We start from the raw sequence: 15,407 nt of genomic DNA on the forward strand, positions 1-15,407 counted from the left end.
GACGGCACCTTGTGAGACTGAGCATATCTGGGTCTTCAGGAGGTGAACTATATTCATTGTCCAAATGTACTTGGTAACTAGAGCTAATGCAACGCATGCGTCGAACCGGCATGATCATCAGCACGTTCTGGCATGGAAATCAGCATTGTCACGGGCAAGTTCTAAGCTTCTAGGGTTCGGGCACTACCTAGCATGAGAAGTTGCTCAAGTCTTCTAATTCCTTATAGCTTAATTGTGTTCATTCTTGTACTCTCTTCTTTTCATTTATTGAAATGCTAAAGAGTAGTGGCGCATGTTGGGTCGAGTTTATAGCCTCAAGCAGGAGATTTTGCGGACTCAACAGATTTGCCGGGTTTTACCAGGCTATGTAGGCAACAGGGTACTCTAATACAAAAGTGTGATAACAAACCAAATTAAGGTGACCTTCCCATGATTTGATTCACTGCAAAGTGTGTCAGCACATAGATTATTATCAAGAGAGCTCTGTCTCCATAATTTAGACGTCAAGATAAACGCAACCGCGTCCTTCAGACCTTGCAGAGCCAACTGTGGTTGTGTCCGATATGATACCGAGCATGACAGAAATTGACTGGCTCATCAAGCTGTGGAACTGAATCACAGGCTCTGATTCCATATCTCCGGCCGCGATCGAAAAGTCCACAGTAGTGGCCCACACTTCGGAGCGCTCGCGAGCGCGAGAATCGTATGATACTGTCCATCAGCTCTTGTCTTCGATAGACAAGCTAGGAGCCAGGCTGCATGTGGCCGGCCGCCTTGGCCAGTCAACAAACTCATAAATTATATCATCGTGTGTAAATACATGTGAAACCATTAATTTCAAGCCATCCAGTCGTTGTCACCGCTACACATCATCCTCGACGCCGCCAGCGACGGGTGTGATAGGATTATTTCGGCGGTCCGTGCACTGGGCCTCTAACTAACAACTTCTACTAATTCCACTCCTCTGAGTCAGCCTCGAACGAGATCCGCAGGTTGACTTGTTCGAAATTCATGCGAATATCCCGCGAGGTCCGATTTCATAATCTACATACTTACTTGCGTCTGTCGCGAAGGCATACTATTCGGTGTTTAATCATGTCTGCAAACAAAACCAAACAGCCGGCCGCGGATAAGAATGCGAAAGATAAGCCCGCGCAGAAGAAAGAGCTAAAGATACTTATGCTCCACGGTATGTGCCTCGTTTATCTTAAAGCGTTACATTCCACGGCTGGCTAACCTTTCGCTCCAAAGGCTATGCCCAGACCGGCCCTTTGTTCCGGTCGAAGACGGGCGCCATGTCCAAGCTGATAGCCAAGGCGCTGCCCGATGTGAACGCGTCACGCATCTACCCGACCGGCCCGCAACGGCTACAACCTTCCGATATCCCGGGCTTCCAGCCCCGCGAAGGCGCCGAAGGCGAGGAGATACCCGAGACCTTCGGCTGGTTCTACCATGACGAGGAGGCCGGCCCCTACCGCGGCTTCGACGTGGGCATGTGCGCCATCGCCGATGCCATCAAGGAGGCCGGTGGCGTCGACGGCGTCCTCGCCTTCAGCCAGGGCGCCGCCGTCGCCGCTCTCGTCGCAGCGGCCATGGAACCCGACCGAGCGCTGCCCGAGGACGAGGCGCAGAAGGCATGGGTATTGCGGCTGCGCGAGGCCAACGCGGGCAAGCCGCTGAGATTCTGCGTCTTGTACTCGGGCTTCATCGCGCGGCCCGGCGCAGGCGTCGGCTGGCTGTATGAGGGTGGTATCAAGACGCCGACGTGCCACTTCTTCGGCAGCCTGGATACCGTCGTCGAGGAGGACAGGTGTAGAGCCCTCGCGGACCTCTGCGTTGAGCCTGAGGTCTTTGTGCATCCTGGGGGACACCACGTGCCTGTGAGGAAAGAGTGGGTGGCCCCGCTGACTGGCTTCCTGAAGAACGTGCTTGAGAAGGAGGAGAAGGCTGCGGCAGCAAGTGCGACATATTGACCCCAGCTATTCGCGCCTGTGGAGACTCCCTGGTATGGCTGCTACGTACGGCCGTGTTCAGTCCAGGCCATTTCGACATGTGAACAGCAGCCTCAGCCGCCTGTTTAGTTCATCATCAACTTCTTCACGCCAACGATCTGAGATGTGTTTCGTCACAAATCGGGGCATGTGTAGCTTTACATCATAGACAACAGGAATGGAGGATTAGAGGCATAGATATATCATTAGACGATAGACCGATAATTAGATTAGGATCCAATTAATTCCTTATCTACCCCGGGCGTATGAGAGCGTGACTTCGGCATTTCTGCCTTGGTTCCAACATGCCTCCATATGGGCAGTGTTGCAACGCAACCCGAGCGTTAGGGCTGATCATTCCCATTAATACGCTCGCGGCAGGCGACGAGGGACAGAAAAGAATAGCTGAGAATGCATGTTGGACGGTCTTTCCATGATAAGCGACTCTTTGAGCAATCTTTCTCGTTTCAATGGTCCCGGTTTCAGGCAGGCCGAGGGATTTTCATCCTGTCACTTATTAGCACCGGAATATTAAGTCTAAGCGCAGTTTTTCCCGAGACACATATCAACTGAAGTCTGTGAAAATAAAGGATCCTGTTATGGACCCCGAGTCAGTCGGGCAGTCTCTCGGTCAGCCAAACGGTCTAGTGTCCCAGATATCCGGACATTCTTACATGCGACGCAGCAAGTTATGGCTCTCTCAACCACGAAGATTCACGTGGTCATTGATGAGCTAGAAGATCATACAAACTCACATCAAAAGGAATCCCGGCACGGACGCCTATCAAACCCTCCTCTCAAACTAACGAATATTTGGCACTACGACAATAATATTTACTGTACCGGCTGACCCGAAACGGGTGCCCGCGCGCTTACGGCTCGACCCGATCTACTTAGGCGACAAGCTCAGGCCTGCCTAGTGGCAATTTAAGAAGCCCTCGGCATTTGCTTCGCAGCAATCTCACGACCAAGAAGTAGTCACTTAGAAACCGTGTCTTGATCTGCTGTATCAAATATGCATACTGTAACGAAGAGTCTAGTCTTGCGAAGACCACGGGTAAGTAATAGGCCCTTCGTTGTCTAGTCTGATCTTGACTCAAAGTTGTTTATAATAGCTGGTGATGATATCGCATTTGCCTGCTGCTACGGAGTATGGAATTAAGCCAAGACTTTGCCGAAGAAATCTGTAGTGCTACGAAAGTATAGAAAGAAAGGGAAACTCTAAAAGAAACTCGTCTCATCGAAGCTGTGCCCAAGGCGGTTCTAGTAGGCTCAGCCTCCAATCTGAGAGCGAGCAGAGCGAACAGAGCCCAGGAGTGTTCCTTCATACAAATCTTGGCACGATACTGAGGCATGCTACTATTGGTGCTCCTATTTGAACGACGACGAACAGGACACATATGGCATCCCTCAGAAATACAAAACATCACTACTGATAACTTCTCAGCAGTGTTGTCTTGGGGCGGATTGCTTGAGGCATTGTATCTAGGCCGCAGAACATCACCTCGAGCACCTTTCTTCAGCTAATGAATCAGACAAAATTGACGCACTTCCACGGAAGATTTTCTGCCTACACATGCATCGTCTGGAAGACAGTGTGAATTGAGTAAGCCTCGGTGTCAGAGCGCAAGCCCTGATGGAAACCTGGTTCGGAGTTTAAAAGAGTGACGTTCGATGTCATTGGACGCCAGCTATAGGCTTTGGAAATGCAGCATGGTTTATTGGACCACGCGAAGCTGTCATATCGGCCGAACCCCCGGGATGCACGGGAGGAGGTGGCTTCCGCGGTCGTGGCATTGATGGTGTTCGGGGCTCGCCCGCGTGTCACAAATCAAGATATTGGCCTGATAAGCAAGGACGTGGCAGTTCGTCGTAGCTGGGAGGCCTTCAGAAACGCTCACAGGCCCGGAATGGGCTGGCACAGTTCTTGGCGACGCAGTGTCTGAACCACAGTCGACTGATGATATCTCACATTTGATTTCCTTCTTCTTCTTTCTCGCGGGCCCACAGCCTCCCTGTCTGTTATGCATGTGCAAGGCCGCAGGCACACGTCGCAGGAAGCGCGTACTGTACAATCCGCCACTGCTCAGCCCAGGTGGAAACCTTAGGGATGGTTCGTCTGGCATCAGAGCTTCGGAGTAAAATAAAAAAGCCAAAAGATGCTGCAGGGCCAATAGAGTCAAGCACGAGAGTGGTTCGCAATGCGGAAAGATCTTGGGCAGGCGTTCGGGAACCCTTGGCCGGTTAGATATTAGCCGGGTTGGCACTCTGTGCCGCGACGCTCGACGCGGGGACTTCGGAAGGCGGTTCCCAGAAGGGGTGGGACATCTCGGGGCCACTACGGTCAGAAAGAGCCTAGAGCGGCACGCCCATGTGGGGTCTAGATCTGGTGAGATGGCGGCCCCAGGGGGTTAGATGGTAAAGTGGCAGCAGCCGGGATTGCCGTCAGTCACACAGGCTGTCAGTTAGCGTGTTGGAGGGGCGCACGGAAGTGAGGTGGAACAGAACACAGCTCCAGCCTCGCAAGCACAACTCAGGCCAGCGCCAAACCAGTTTGCTCCCTCCTGGCCCAACCTGGCCTGGCCCGGCCTAGGCGAACACCCGTCCTGAGTCTGGCACGACCGATGATATAGCGTAGCGGCTTGTTCCACCAGGGTTGAGAATCTTGTGGTGTGAGACACTGGAGAGGAGACCAGGTCGCTGTCTAGCACGCGCATGGGGCCGGGTAAAATGGAACTGCTGAGTCCCGAGAACGGATTCCCTGGGTTCACTGTCATCAACCAGTCCGACCACGTTCTTGAATCCGAGGCGCGCTGGAGCGTGCCGAGGAGAACGCGAGACAGAGATAGAAGGCGTGGCAGGCTATGGCAGGGCTTTGGCAGGTGGATTGCATGTGCATGACGGTGGTAGGGCAAAGCGGGCCTTGCCAATTAGAGACCATTCCCGGATCGGAAAGCGAGTACATAGTCTATGTGTAATACTGGCGAAAATGGCGAGGCCGGGGGATTGAACGACAGGCCCGGAATATTTATGCTGATGACCTCAGCATTAGTCGACAGGTCGGGGCAATGACGGAGATGAAGGCTCGACCGAGAGACCCGTATGGACTCGTCTTGCTGCCCGGAATGGGCCCGACGGGGTGCAGAGACGTGGCTGACGACCAGCGCTGTAGTAGTATGATCAGCCGAGTGTCAGCCTCTGCCCTGCCGGTGGGGGCAAGGTTTGTCAACAACCCGAGGAGCCAGGGCCCTAGGCCCAGGGATGCAAGGCGGCGGGAGGTTCTGTCAAAACAGCCAGGGGCACGAAGCGAGAAGCTTATTGCGATAGTTTGGTGACGGGACGAGCAAGGCAGCGAGCGGTGTAGTTGCGATAGGTGGGCAGTCACAAACAATTAGGGATGACTGGTCTTGTCCACGCCAAAGGTTGAGACCAAGGTCAAGGTGTTGGAAAGAAAGTACTGCGTTGGATGGGATATGCTGCACAATTTGAAGTTGAGCTCCAATTTGAACCCTCCCGTATCTGTAGTCAGCATCGAAGGGGGGAGGGGGCGGCGGGGAGAGAGGCAACTCGTTGCCCGCTTCGGGACATGGCCGTCCACAAGGTCAAGGTTCAGCTGATGATGAGTGGTGCGGCAAGACGCTTTCCGCGAGAAACAAACCTCGTGAAGAAGCGAGAAGCAACTTGAGAGACGCATACCATCATGGGCCTGAGACCTGGCGAATCAGACGGGGTGGGAAAAGGAGTCAGTGACCAGGCAGGACGGGCAGAGTTGCAAAATATCCCGATGGGCTGATGGCTGATGACTTGACCGACGGGAGAGGAGACTGAGACTGAGACTGAGTGACAGACTGAGAGACTGATTGGTTGGCGTATTGACTAAGTGACTGACTGACCGATTGACTGACTGAGTGATTGATTAATTGATTGCTTGATTGCTTGATGAATTAATTGATTGATTGACTCTCCCTCTATCGTGACGACGGATTTGGACGGGGCCCTCGACTCATGAGACCGCGGCAATGTTCGCCAATCTCAGACCATTTCTGCCCAGGTGGCTCCCGTAGGCCCCAGTGGCACCCACCAAGTACCTACCTGCAGCTTGCCCTCGCAATCCACTACCTGGGCACCTGACTGCTGGGTGTGCTGGGTGCTCTGGGTGCTCTGCCCCAGTCCTCAGGCAGTTTCTGGGCCTTGTAGTCTATGGATGGGGTGCCCGGCCTGTCTCTTGTCTATCTGCCTGTAAGTAATCAATAATCTGTCAGTCATCATACGGATACTCCCCCCCTTCTCCGATTACCTCGCACACCTGCGCAACCCGCAGATCGTCTGGCGCGCCCGTCCGCCCACCACCCAACGAGACAAGATCCCGAAGGGGCCCTGTTAGCCCTGGTTCGCCCTGGAGCCCCGGAACCTTGGGACATCCCCAGTTGGTCCAGATACCTTGCCAATCCTGGAACTTTGCAGTCGCCAGTCGCCATCCGCCCGCCCAGGAGGTCCAAACAGCCAACCAACGCTCTTCTGCGCCAAGCTTACCCAATTTACCCCCATGTAACCTCAGGCCGACGACGACCTGCCAACCTCAGACGACCGAACCGTCTTGTGTCTGTCTCTCTGGCTGTCTGTCTGACGGTCTATTGTCTATCTGACTGTCTATCTCCAACCTCACCCTCTGTGCCACAACCGAAGCATTCCATTTTCGGATTGCTGCTTGCGTCCTTTTATTTTTTTTTCTTTTCCTCCTTGGCCTGCCGGGCTCTCCTCTGTTCTCGATCCATCAGCAGTCCTGGGCACGCTCTCCTGAGCCCCAGGCCTTTGCCTCATCTCCTGCGATTCGCACCTGGCACTGGCGCTTAATACAACCCCGGAAGCCTACCCACCAGAAGCCATAGCTCCTAGACATCTCCGGGGTCTTCGCCGTCACTCCCATCACCTCCTCGGGCCATCTGCCACTCGCCCGCCGTTTCCCCACCTGGCCCGACCTCATCGCCGACCCGACTCCATCTCGATGGCGCCCCTACGCCTCTCATAGCGATGTCCTCACGACCCCCGATGGGCGTCCCCCAGCGACAGCCCCCCTCGAGATCCCTCAGCGGTTCGAGCTCCCTGTCGCAACGGCCTGCCCATCAGCGCACGCTCTCGTCCCAATACATACCCTCTTCTCCCATACGCAACAACAACAACAACAGTACCACCAGCAACAGCAACATCTCCGCAGACTTCGCTGCCGACTCGAGCAGCCAGAACAGCAATGCCACACAAACACAGTACGGGACCCCGCGGAGGGGTGGCTCACGCCTCAGGCTGGAACTGTCGAACCAGGGCATCACACACTCCGGCTTCATCGAGTCTCCCACCAGCGCCGGCGCCCTCGACCCCTTCAAGTCCTTCGCACCCTCGAGGCCTGCCGCACCAAGCATGTCCGGCGACGTATCCGACTTGGGCGATATGAGCAGTCCCCAGACCTCGAGGGGCGCTCCGACTGCAGATAACGACAACAACCCCCTACCCATGCCGAGGCGTCGCACGCGCTTCGTGGTTCCCGATGTGAAGAAGGATGTGGCCGCGCCAGCTCCTGCCCCGGTGAAAAAGGACATCCGCCCCAAGCCATACACTGTCGAAGTCCCGCCAGCCGCGCCTCGCTATCTCGTGCTCAACGGCTCAGGCAAGGCCGACTCTTCGTCCAGAGCCGGGGCTTCAACCGCGCCTCCGACTGCGCACGCAGATTTTAACCCATGGACCGGCGACGGCCCCGAAGACCACTTCACCCAGACCTTTATACAAACCGGATTCTTTGATAAGGCGCCCGTGGCGCAGGCCGAGACTTCGTCAGCCAAGGGTGCCATATTCCCCAGTCTGAAACACAAGAGCGGACTGTACGCGCTCTCAACCGTTTTCACAGGCATCCTCGGGTCAAGACGACACAACGGCCAGATCAACTCTGCTTCAACCTTCAAGCCGCCTCCCCGTGTGACCGTCACGGATACAAAAAGGGAGGCCTGGCTCAAGGATCTTGCCAACCCGACGACCTCACTTCGCCGACTGAGCAGAACAATACCGCATGGCATCAGGGGCAAGGGACTCCTGGAACAGTGCCTCAACAAGAATATCCCGACCGATCGTGCTGTCTGGCTGGCCAAGTGCGTGGGAGCAAATGAGGTCAGGGCCTTCAAGCGAAAGGGCGTCAACGGCGCCGTTGTTATGGGTGGAGAGGCCAAGTGGGTGCGAGATTGGACCATGTTCGTTGAACAATTCGTCGATGGTGTTGTGTCGTCATTTGAGGATGCCGAATGGAAGGCCAAAGTCAACTATGCGTGAGTACTCCTCTTTTGCTTCCGTACCGCGAGTGCGCGCTGACGTCCTACAGACTACGCCTTGCTACACATTTATACGCCGAGCATCTCCTGGACCGCGAGCATTACATGGAATGGCTGGTCTCTGGGCTCGAGAATTGTTCCCAAGCGAAATTGCCCATGTGGCTCTTGGTCACACAGATATACTGGAAAGATCTCTTGAGGCTTAGAAAATATGGTCGGCGCCTTGTTGCCGCCCTGCTCAACCAGAACACGACTGTGAGGACACACCCCCACACAATATCACCTCGAGACCGTGACTGACCTCGAGAACAGATTCAAAATCATCCCGATCATGACATCTTGGCTCCCCTGTCATCGAGAATTGCAATTTTGCTAAAAACGTTGATGATCTCAAGCGCGACCAACTTTATCTCTCCTTCAACATGGGCCAAGCATCGGGATACCCTATCCTCAGTCTTGCCTGCGGATGACGAGATGGTTCAAGCGGCGTACCGAGGGATACACGCACGCAATGAGCAGCTTGTGTCTAGCGTTCGGGCACCACCTGCAACGCGGCACGTGATGGTCAAGATGCTTGATGGGACTCTTCAGACGCCGATGCCAGATGACTTACCGACAAAATGCTGGAACATGTCAGTAGACCAGAGCACACTTGCCAGAACAACCCTGGAGTGGTGTACCTCATTGTACCGTCCTGGTGTGGCCAGGGTCTACGTTACATGTCGCCTCCTTTCCACGTGGATGACTTTTGGCTTGGACACGACTGCTGCAGTTCTGGAGTTCATGAATTCCGATCCACTGGAGGAGCTTGAACGGAAGACGTCCCTGTATCACCTGGTCTCCGAGCTTGTCCACTCTGGCTCTTTTGACCCCCTTATTTATGTTCAGTGGCTTATAGCCCGCGGTGGACTGCACGATTCGGACAGCGTTATGCGAGACGGGCCTGCGAGCAGCCGACTCCTTGTCGAGCTACCCCTTCATGCCCTCTCCCCATCGCTGAGCAGTATGCGTGCTAATATGCTTGGGAGAGCATCATATAGTGTGGAAGATGAGGCGAAGGATCAAGAGATGGCCATCAATTGCATCAAAAGCAGCCTTGGGCTTCACTGGAACCCTGCTCCGAAAAGTAGCGCTATCCCTCTTGGCAAACTCTGCAAAAGGGTCAGTCTGAGCAGTCGTTCATTGAAGACAGAGATCGGCCAGTTTATCCGACGAACTTACGTACACGGAATGGTGCAAGGCCAACTAGCCGGGAAGGAGAGCCTTCAACTTCCCGTCACCACGTTCAACGGTGTCAGATCCGTTCTCGAAGCCGCAGAGGATTTCCAAACTTTGGCGGATCTTCTGAAGACAACGACGGGCTTCTACGATGCTGACATATTATCATCTTCCGCCGATACCCTGAACTTGCATCTCCCAGTCTTTGGAGCTCTCAATGTCGCGAAGGGTCTGTTTGATACCCTTTTGGGGAGGCTCGAAAACATCAAGCAGATACAGGGTCTCGCCGGGACACGCCCTCTACTGACCTCAATGGCTATACTAGCGCCTCGGATACCAGGGCAAGAAGCCCTTGTCAGCTATCTCAATGAGACTATTCGCAACGATCGGAGCAGTGCGGTCGACGCGTCCTCACCCGTCAGTGATAACATGGCCGCTCGAATCCAGGACGAGGAAGGCGAGCTTCTGGACGAGATCGAAAAAAGGCTTGCGAACAAAACGAGCATGGATCGCACTACAATGAACAGCTTCTTGAACAAGATCATTCCCAAGGTCCAGGCATGCTGGGGCACGGTGGATGAGAGGCTACGGGCGTACAGTTCCCTGCTTACGAGGTTGCGGCATTTTGACGTGCAGCATTTCGACTCGTTCATGACCAAATGGGTTCTAGGAATTCGCAACCCCCAGACTCGGCCATCCCTCTCTCGAATATTTCCCCTCATGATCAGCGTGGGATGTCTCAACCTCTCTATTATCCTGACTACGACGGGAGATGCTGCGTCTGCTACGGGGAGTCCTTACCCCGCTGGTAAAACTTCTGGGCCGCTGTCGACATACGTACAGGAGGTGCTAGAGATGCTGACTATGCCAGCTTCGAAAGAGCTCTTGACGCCGGAGGAGATATATCGGTTCAAAATTTTGCAAAACCAGGCACCAAAGTCACACCTCAAGGAATTGGTCGCCCTTGTGCGTAATGCTTTGACGGAATTCTGTACTTTCCAGGCTCGTGGAGGGTCCGAGACAGCTCCATTGGCCGACTCCCGCGCTCAAGGTCGACTTCTCTGCTTCCTCAGAACGCTTGTTCTCTCTGATCAAGCTGTGGTGCCCAAGCTGTTGCCCATGAAAACAGCGGATCCAGCCGTGGTGCAGATGATGGACGACATCACAACACGGCTTCTGCTCCCGCACGCTTCCGAAGGAACTCAAATTACCTTTGACCAGGTCCTTGGACTCGCGAACGAGCTTACTTTGCCTTTCTGTCAATTGAAGCTGTCTCAAGGTTTTGGGTCCACCGACACCTCCAGTGCCACCGCGCAGGATCGGCAAGCCAATCAGCTCGAGATTTTCACAAAAGCCATGGACAACGCCATCGATGCACGCAACATAACGTGGACAGGGATGCTTCCTACTCTCAGTCCCGAGATCACCCAGCACCTGCTCAACCGAGCACAGACTCGTTTCTTCGACCTCTTGCCTTCCAAGGAACGGCCCCAACCCCCTCCTGGTAGTGTTGCTGCGGCAGAAAGTCTGCTGTCCGTCATCGACACAATCGGCCGTGGTGGCCTGATGGGATCTCGGTCACCACTTCAGCTTGCTTCTGCTACAGTCGACCGGCTGGCTGACCTGTGGGAGCTCTTGGCGTTACCATCTGAGTCGGACGTCAAAGTCACTATTCTCGTCAACTGGCTCCCACTCATGTTGTCGTACCTGACACTTCAAGCGCATGTCCACGACGCTGCTAATAAGGCATGCAATGAGGTCCGCGGGCGAGCGTTGCTTGTCTTGTCTGGGATAATACAGGAGCTTGATGGCCTAGTATCGCTGTCTACCTGCGACCCGCGTGTGCCATCAAATCAGGCCGTGTATCTCATCCACCGCGTCTTCGACCTCGCCTTGATTTTGGTCGACAATTTATCCGAAGAGATCCGCCAGCAGTGTGTTCGCGTCCTAAAAGAAGCGCTTTCGGACTCACGGCTCAAGTACATCTTTAGTTCTACACCGGCGCCACTTGAGAACTTCATGCTGTCTCACAAGGACAAGCCGGCCACGCCCCAGCAGCCGCAGAGCCAGGGCAGCCAGGGCAGCCAGCAAGCTCAGCAGCAACGGCCGCGTGGCGCAGGGTTCCTCGGTGTAGGCGCTGCTGGCGGCAACATCTGGGGCAACGCCGTCGGCCCAGGTGGGCAGGGGCAAGAGAAGCTGAGCGCGTTCACTTTCAAGAGATGGGAAATCCTGAACGAGCCCACATCCAACGTGGGCGAGAACAATACAAGCTTGAGCTTGACGCTTTTCGAAGCCATCAAGCTGCACTAAAGAACACCTGAAGGAAGTGAGAGGGAGAGGAGAGCGCGTTTGTTATTTATTAGATGGGAGGCATGTTTGGTGGATGAACCATGCATATGGGATTTCCGATTTCTCAATGGCAGGCGCGCGTGCATATTATACACACTGTCGTTCATGAAATTACGGCGTCATGATCAGTTTTCCTGAATTTCTCATTTGTTTGTTTGGGGTGGTGGAAGGCAAGTCTGGGATGACGGGTGCATAGCATTACTGGGGCGGTTGGGATCATCGGGAACCCACTTCATACATGTTTGGACGCATTCTCCTTTGTAACATAGGCCACGCAGGCGGACGGACTTCTCTTGTGCCGTCCTCACTGTTGATGGACCTCGGCGTTTGGCTCCTGGTTGTTGTTGGGCCCATTACTGGGTTCTAGTCAACTTGATACTTCATAATATGACGGAGATACCATGATGGGACAAATCTTTTCTCTGGCCATTGAATCGTGCTTGCTTTGATGGACGTCGGACCCCACTGTTCTACTCGTGCGGTCGGCTCACCGTGTACGCAAGTACAAAGCTGGATTGGGCCGAGCAATTCACGTGAAGGAGCGGGCAGTGAATATGCTTCGGGCGATTGGACGTCAGCAAAGGCGATTCTATCTGGTATCAGGCGACGTGTTGAACCATTTCTTCCCGATGTCTCGTTTTCTATTAATTCTGTTTTCTGGAGGGTGCCCATGTGACTGTGCTCTGTACATATGGGGTTTGATAAACAGGCACAATTCGCTAAGGAAATGGAGATCAAAGGCATCCTTTTGCCGTATCTCACGGAGTAACTGATGATGGAGCTGCTGTGCTCTTCCTAACCGTGTATCGCAGAGTCAGGGTATACAGTGAAGCTCATAGTGCGAGCACGTGGATGCTTCGATAAGCACAAGGTAAACGACTACCTCTTTGGATGTGACACCCCTAACCAACGTCCAAAACATGTGCGGCTACTTAAAGCTCTATTCATATCTTTTTGAGCAGTCAAATTTATCTCTCTTTCCCCAAGTACGGTGTCAACGGCAAGGGCCTTCTCGACTTTCTTGCGTTTCTCTTCTGTCGATTATCCCCAGCACTTATTGAGGCCTTGTCCATGGTAGAGAATCTTGTCTCTATAGACACACTACACTATATTTAGAAGCTTGAAGAAAGATATCAAATGTTGTTTCAAGCAGAAAGCCTCGTACTGATACGCCTTCCAGTAGTAAATTCGGCCCCGCTGCGTTCGGAAGTCAACGTGAAAAGTTTATTCAATAAGTTTCTATTGATGCTAAGGAGTTTCTAAGCGACTCAACAAAACAGAGCATCCATTAGCTGGCAGTATATCTCGGGTCGGAGTCATTCTCATAGTAGATTAACCATGTCCTCCATTAGAAGACGCAGCATAATTCAGACAGCCTGCCAGTGCCAATCCCTTTCCCTTCCAATATTCGACCCGAGGAGGCATTCAACGAGCCAGTAGGAGGACTTGCTCCTCTCACTGGCAGGTCATTAGTAGGTTGGAGGCGAGGTAGCCGCAAGCACCGTTGTTGGTATCCGCGGCAATCTTTGATTTGTGTCAGTGTGTGTCAAACCGTCATCACTATGGGTTAGGACTGAAGGGGTTGCGTACATTGATGAATCCACCGTCTCCATTTCCCTTGAACTCGCCACCGCTCTTCAGATAGAAGCAGTCGTAGCTAAGTAGGAAATCATAATCAGCATCACTGGTGTCACTAGAAGGACAGTCCCACTTGCAGGGACTCAAAGACGGCTGAGGGAACTTACTCAGTCTTGAGCTTGCCAGAGGTCACTTCAAGGCTGACAATATCGCTCCTCTTGGCGGGATCGTTGACCATGTAGCCCTGGTTGTAGCACACAGCGCCCTTGAAGGACGGGTCGGACTTGTAGTTGGCAGCCATCCGGGCCACGGCGTCTTGGGTGAACTGCTCGCGCACCTATTATACCGTTAGGAGAAGGCTCATCATCGAAGTTCAAGGTGCAGGCGCAGAGAGAATTAGACTCACCTTGTCCCAGGAAGAGGTATCCTTGATCAGGCCCTTGAGGGTATTCAGGCCCTCAGTGGTGGCCCACCCGGCGGCGGCCGAGGTAACACCGGTAATAATGGAGATGGTGATGGGATCCAGACGCTTCTCGACCTGACCGGACGCTGAAGTCTCACTCTGGTCCACTGGAGCAGCCGTGGCAGCGAGGAAGAAGGTGGCGGCAGCGAAGAAACGCATCTTGAAGTTGAAGCGGGTTGAAGTCTAAGTGTAGGTGGTGGAAGAGGAGTAGGCAAGGCTGTGCTTGATGCTGTTGAAGGCTAATGATGCGGATGGTGTTGATGATGTCGAGATCAAGTGGACCAAGGCAGACTGGCGACGGCACTTATATATGTATTTACGCATGGCCAGCGAAGAGCCATCTTTGGTGTTGATATATTCTCTTCATCGCCAAGTTCAGAGGAATCTGCCGTTGAGCGTCCTTTGGAACATTGTTGCGCCGTTGACCAAAGGCTGGCGTCTACTCGAGGCTTGGCTGATAGATTCTCAACGACCAATCGCAGACTGCAAAATGAATTCACTACTAGGAAAGTCCAGATGAGAGCCTTCTCCGGCAGTTGTGGCGCCGAGGACCCGGCTCGACTAGAGCAGTACATTGCGCCAAGGCCAACCATAGTGGACTATTCACCGTTGACTTCATAGCCCGAGGACGTTCAGGTCAATTCTCGGCCGACATAAATTTATCGGACAACGGTTCAGGTGCCCGCTGGACCAAAGCTTATTTCACCTCCCCTGGGCGCAGCGCGCCAGGAAATTTGGACGATCTGCTGCCACACAGATGCATGGTTCGCGGGAGGCCTTCTAGCTGCCGTTCCCGTCCTTCGGGAGCCAATCGCGCTGCCGCCCTGGATCCCCCACACCAAACACTTCCTCCCTGCATGTTGCAGCCCGCCCTGCTCAACCTTAAGCACTCAGCCTCAGCCCATTCAGCCCTCTGTGCCATCGAATGCTTGGATAAACATAGGATCATCGCATGCGGGCTCCAGGCCTAGACTTCATCATAGCATGATGATCGAGTCAGTCTAAGCCAGATCTCAAGCGCCGGAAGATTGCTCTTCCCTGCATAAGGAATGTTTGTTTGTTCTGATCAAACAAGCAACGTATGTACTAGTTACCTACAAAACCTACTATGATAACACCAGGTGAACAAAACAACTCTTCTTTAAAGGCCTTCACAAAGTATCCGTGGAGGGCCTTTGAAAATCTGCATTTCGAAAGATCATTAATCCTCACAACAAGAACTTGATCTTGAGGCACAGCGCAGGCCATGCTTAGGTGTGAAAGGGGTGTTGTCTTCTCCAGTACAAAACCATGGCACTCAATCTAGCGCATAATAAGCTTAATCCTGAAAACAACGGCAGATAGATAGTCGATCGTACTATGCAGTTTGTTGTAGCAAAATTGTCAATCAAAGCATATTAAGCGGGGGCTGGTTTACGTGAATCTTACTTCATTGCGTCAAGCTGGGAGCCTCCATGCTGTAGTGTCCGTGCTCGCACGAGCTCGCCGGGAAGC

At 53.6% G+C, this 15,407-nt stretch overlaps 3 protein-coding genes across 3 annotated transcripts; 2 read left to right on the plus strand and 1 right to left on the minus strand.

Annotated features, from left to right (window-relative positions):
• Window positions 1-1,095: 1,095 nt before the first annotated feature.
• On the plus strand, window positions 1,096-1,973 carry J7T55_011533 (dihydrofolate reductase; the record flags this gene model as incomplete). Its single annotated transcript, XM_053135521.1, has 2 exons — window positions 1,096-1,189; window positions 1,252-1,973. The coding sequence occupies 2 exons, from the start codon at window positions 1,096-1,098 to the stop codon at window positions 1,971-1,973; spliced, it is 816 nt and encodes a 271-aa protein (XP_052999340.1).
• A 5,049-nt stretch (window positions 1,974-7,022) lies between these two features.
• J7T55_011534 (transcription mediator subunit Med12) lies at window positions 7,023-11,833 on the plus strand (the record flags this gene model as incomplete). The annotated part of the gene is made up of 3 exons (XM_053135534.1): window positions 7,023-8,302; window positions 8,356-8,560; window positions 8,618-11,833. 3 exons carry the CDS (start codon window positions 7,023-7,025, stop codon window positions 11,831-11,833), a joined length of 4,701 nt encoding a protein of 1,566 aa, XP_052999341.1.
• Window positions 11,834-13,327: 1,494 nt separating this feature from the next.
• Window positions 13,328-14,072, minus strand: J7T55_011535 (uncharacterized protein; the record flags this gene model as incomplete). The annotated part of the gene is made up of 4 exons (XM_053135545.1): window positions 13,328-13,396; window positions 13,463-13,529; window positions 13,618-13,787; window positions 13,857-14,072. 4 exons carry the CDS (start codon window positions 14,070-14,072, stop codon window positions 13,328-13,330), a joined length of 522 nt encoding a protein of 173 aa, XP_052999342.1.
• Between the last annotated feature and the right edge of the window lie 1,335 nt (window positions 14,073-15,407).

Source organism: Diaporthe amygdali (assembly GCF_026229845.1).
Source record: "Diaporthe amygdali strain CAA958 chromosome Unknown NODE_2_length_3802984_cov_64_841326, whole genome shotgun sequence".
Classification (NCBI taxonomy): domain Eukaryota; kingdom Fungi; phylum Ascomycota; class Sordariomycetes; order Diaporthales; family Diaporthaceae; genus Diaporthe; species Diaporthe amygdali.